This window comes from Triticum aestivum, chromosome 3B (genome assembly GCF_018294505.1).
Source record: "Triticum aestivum cultivar Chinese Spring chromosome 3B, IWGSC CS RefSeq v2.1, whole genome shotgun sequence".
NCBI lineage: Eukaryota > Viridiplantae > Streptophyta > Magnoliopsida > Poales > Poaceae > Triticum > Triticum aestivum.
Genome location: NC_057801.1, coordinates 100,958,100 through 100,962,747, shown reverse-complemented (window position 1 = coordinate 100,962,747; position 4,648 = coordinate 100,958,100). Strand labels below are relative to the sequence as shown.

General features: G+C 42.4%; 1 protein-coding gene across 1 annotated transcript; it reads right to left on the bottom strand.

Annotated features, from left to right (window-relative positions):
• Nucleotides 1–1,494: 1,494 nt before the first annotated feature.
• LOC123064963 (chlorophyllase-2) lies at nucleotides 1,495–2,845 on the bottom strand. The gene is made up of 3 exons (XM_044488345.1): nucleotides 2,452–2,845; nucleotides 2,230–2,352; nucleotides 1,495–2,144 (listed from the first exon to the last, which is right to left on the bottom strand). The coding sequence occupies exons 1-3, from the start codon at nucleotides 2,710–2,712 to the stop codon at nucleotides 1,590–1,592; spliced, it is 939 nt and encodes a 312-aa protein (XP_044344280.1). The 5' UTR covers nucleotides 2,713–2,845; the 3' UTR covers nucleotides 1,495–1,589.
• Nucleotides 2,846–4,648: the final 1,803 nt, after the last annotated feature.

Genomic DNA, 4,648 nt, shown 5'->3' with positions numbered 1-4,648 from the left:
TTGTATAGCCAGTTGCTAAGCAGACAGTATCTTTTACTGGTTAATTTTATTTTACTTTTATGTTTTCTATTTCTTTTTTAGTTTTCATAAATTCACCATTTTTAAGAATTTCAAAATCTTCAAATTTGCTTCAGAATTTTAAAACCCACTTTTTAAAAAAGGTCATGAATTCCAATGCTTTCATTCACGTTTTTCAAACAAAAATGTTTGGAATTTTAAAAAAGTTCTTCACTATTCAATAATGTTCAAAATCTATTTACAATTTCGAATTTGTTTGAATATTTTTAATGGTATTCAAAATTTTACAAAAAAATCTTGATTTAAAACAATAATAATATTTGGGTCCAAAATTTTCTAACATAGTTGGGTGATCATCATCCAAAAGCAGTCTTTTTCTTATGGTGTGACATTCTTGATGTAACAGACCTATATGCTAATCTTGCTTACATGTTAGGACAAAGGAACAAAGCATATTAAAATTGACTACCACCTTGTTCGAGAATGGGTGGTCAATAAGTTTCTAAATGTTCATTTAAGTAGCAGATGGATTTACTAAACCAGTGCGGCATATAGAGGCTTTTCAGCGCAGTCTCAACTTAGATAGTTTAACACAGTAGAGAAGCAAACGCTGATACATATGCACATACACTCATCCATATGTGCTTAAAACATAGCTAGTTGTGATTAAGGAGGAGTGCCAAACAATACTATGTATATATGGCAATTACAAGAGACCAGCAAATCAAGTTATGGATTGTCCTGTTGCTAAAGTACTTTGAGAACGATTGCATGTATGTTTGGCACTGATTTGTGTCCAAACAACATGTGGCCGGCTTATTCATGGTGTTATACATTCTTCTCAGAGGGGGAGACTTTCTACACAGTTGGTATTGCTGCGGGTGTTATACATTCTTCTCACAGGGGGAGACTTTCTACACAGTTGGTATTGCTGTGCTTTGCTGGGCTATTTGGACTTGCCACAATAGTGCTACATTTGAGCTTAGACGTCTCAAAACTCCTTTTGAATGTAGTTTCTCTATTTGTGGGCAGGTTTGCTGAAGCAGGAGGATGCAGTGGATCTGCGAGCCGGGATGGACATGCTGAAGAACAGCGGTCGAGGATGATGCACATTTGTGCTACAAGCCAAAGCGAGGAGGCTCCCTGAAGAGGAGATGACAGAAGAAAAAGCCTGTGTTCATCCATGGGTCTCTCTTCAGCATTGCTTTCTTACCCTGCGTTCACCAATGTGGGTTGGTAGCCCTGTTTATGGGCCGTGACTCTATTCCATTAACAGACTTAGTAGTGTCGTCGGGTTTTCGCCCTGCGGTGCGAGTGCTTACAGTAGGTTTCTCGGCAATGCTTGAACTCGCTCTTTTCTTTCCTGTCTCATTCTGTGGACCTGTTGTATTTTCGTTATGTCGCAGTAATGGAAGGGGTTATGCCCTGTTCAAGTTATGGATTGTCGGTTTCAGTAAACACTTTATATTCTCTGATGTATGAACATACAAAGAAGCTTGTTTATCCTACTATACGGAGTATGAGTCACCGCTATCGATTAAACTCTAATGACAACTGACAAGGCATCCTGGCTATTCATCACGGAACTCCACCACGGACAGCACCACAGGCGCGACCACAGTTTGCTCCCTCATGGCATCCAACCACTCCGGCTTCCCCTCCACCCACTTCTTGAGGAACGCCACCATGGCGCCGGCGACGAATCGCCTCATGGGCGCCCTGGCCCCGCCGCTCTTGCAGAGGGCGCGCGTGGCCAGCCCCTTGGCGCCCGTCGTCACGTCGTCCATCATGTCGGTGTGCCCGTAGTCCCTCGCCACGAGGTGGCACGCCGGCGCCGAGCACTCGTCGTAGAACTCCGCGTGGCTCACGCCCAGAGGTGCGCACGGCGGGAACAGGGCGTTGCGAGGCAGCTCGCCGAGGCCCGTGCCGATGACCATGACCGGCGCCGGGACCCGCAGCGTGTTCGGCTTGTAGACCAGGATTGGCGGAGGCGTCTGGTTGCCCATGCCGGTGCCGTCCACGGGGTCGACGGCGATGAGTGCCGCGAGAGGCAGGGAGGTCTTGGCGTGGCCCAGCCCGAGCGCGAAGGCCACCTTGCCACCGCGGCTGTGGCCGGAGATGGACACCTGATAGATGATGCGATTGTTAGTACCTCGAGCTCGAATTATTGTTCTGTTAATTAGAGAGCAACGAGGGTATTTGGTAACTGACCGCAGTTAGGTTCGGTCGAATACCGGGTGCGAGCGTGGAAGAGAGGCCGGCGGCGAGCCAGTCGATAACGGCGGCCGCCAAGTTTATCTCGCCGGTGGTGTCGGGTCCGGACACCGTGTACAGCTGCAATTGTACTCGAGTTTAGTCAGTGTTCATCTCTGGAGAAGAAGTTCAGTGCCACGCCGACATTAGCTTGATGACCTTGTTAATATAATACAGTACCTGAGGAGCGATGACGATGAAGCCATGGGAGGCGACATGCTGGAGCAGCTGGGAGTAGAAGTAGTTGTTGCAGAGGTAGCCGTGCAAGAATAGCACCACCGGGTACTCCCCTGCGTCGCACGGGGCGGCCACCAGCAGCGGCTTCGGAGGAGACTGCTGCGCGTCGACGCGACTGGTCGCACAGCAGCTCGTGGCCTGCTCGACTTTGGCAAGGCTGGTGCCATGGCGTCCATGGTCGAACACGTCGCCTGCCGACGCCATGGTGTGAAGCGGAGCGACAGGCTAGTACTATGCTGATACCACGCGCCTTGCAGAGGAGGTCATGTATGTTAACCTTGTGGTAGTTACGGGTGCGTGTGGCCGCTTAACGGCCGTCTGTTCTGGGGACCCTTATCTTCGTAGTTCTCGTAGAAATATCTGATTTCGATGCATTAGTCTTCTTTTCACATTCTCTTGTACTTATAGGATCGAAGATTGGGACACTCCTTTGTTTCCATCTTCGATTAATCTTGCTAGTCATCAATCTACATGTGTAGCTGTACGGACTAGATATTTCTTTACATTTATACTACTAGCACATATGTCCGTGTTGCAACGGGATAGATTTTTTCTAGAAGCATCGGGAAAAATAATTGACGTGTCATCCAAAAATATATCTCTACAATGATAGGCGACAAAGCAAGGAGTTATGGTCTTCTCGCTGGATATGTTTGACACGGGAAATCTTGATAGTGGTGGGGTTGGTCGGCGTGGTGACAAGCACCCAACTTATGCCTTTTTTTCTTCGGGTCTGCCTCCATCTTAGGGTTGTGTCTGCCTCCTTATTTGGTGCCTGCGCGGCCACCTTCGGGTTGCTTGGACCACTCAATCCTACGACGGCGTAACCAGGCGGATTATTAATTGCAAACGCATAAATCCTATTTTCATTAGCATAATTAGGCATGAATGTCCCTTTTTTAGGGTTTTTTCTCTCTGATTATTTTAGTGCTCAAGAGCTCATAATTTTGCTTTAATTAAAGCCAAATAACATATTCTTTTTTATTCGCATGTGTCAACAATTTTTTCATTTATAGTCAACCAGCATAGAATGAACACGCACCGCTAACCAATGGCCAGTGTGAACATTTAAGAAAATACTATAGTGTCAGATTAGAAATATATTTTAAAAAAATTTGAACATTCAAAAAAAAATTATGAATTGGCGAATATTCTTGGACACATGAACAATTTTTAAAATCTCCAACAATTATCAAAAAAAGCGAACAATTGTTTTTTGAAAATTTCAATATTTTTAGAAAAGACCAACAAAATTAGAAACATCAATATTTTTTCAAATTCACAACAAATATTTTGAAAACAAGATTTTTTTTATAAAAATACAAATATTTTTTAATTTTTGATATTTTAAAGGGGAACATTCAAAGCAATTTTATGAAATGTTTTCTTAGACGAAAATATTATTTTGAATTTGTGATCATTTCACTAAAAGAAGAATATTTTAAAATATGTAACATTTTATAAAATGTAATGTTTAAAAAATGTCAAAGAATTTATGAAAAACACAAAATAGAAAATGACAAAAATTCGAAACAGGAATTTTTAAATGTTTCGAACATTTTTCAAATTTGGAACAAAAAAATTGAATTCTGACCACTTTTTGAATATTTGAACAAAAGTTGAAATTCTGAATATTTTTGTAAATTTTTACTTGAAAAAAAATAAAAATAGGAGGAAAAAAGTAAAAGGAAATGTAAAAGAGAAAGGAACAGAAAAAGAAAGAAAAATTGAAATAGAACATCAGAAAATGGGAAACTGGCCGCCCCAGTCTTACGCGCCCTCTGGGCAGCCTCTATCGCTCCATGCGACAAATAAGGTCTTCCCAACTGCATGGGCAATAATAAGTGGGCTTGCTTTTTTGGGCCGGAGCGTGCATGGCCCAATTAAGGAATTCTGGACAAACCTTTTTTTTCTTTTCTAGCCGATAGGTGAACAAAAGTTTAGTACCACCTCGGATAGAAAAAAAGTCTTTTTGACGATGAACAATGAAAAAATTAGAGAAACACACCTTGCTTTATTAGTAATAAGGTATATATTGTATATAAATAACAAATATACGATTATTTTCATGTAGGTAAAATTTGATGCAGAGTCCGGGGTTTCAACCCCCTTTTCAAAAAGCTACTGTAGGGATTAAAGT

Excerpts from the sequence above, each read along its gene's own strand:
- LOC123064963 (XM_044488345.1), bottom strand. The coding sequence starts at position 2,712 with ATGGCGTCGGCAGGCGACGTGTTCGACCATGGACGCCATGGCACCAGC. Across the intron at positions 2,353-2,451 it reads TCATCGTCATCGCTCCTCAG|CTGTACACGGTGTCCGGACC; the intron begins GTACTGTATTAT and ends GTACAATTGCAG. Across the intron at positions 2,145-2,229 it reads TTCGACCGAACCTAACTGCG|GTGTCCATCTCCGGCCACAG; the intron begins GTCAGTTACCAA and ends ATCATCTATCAG.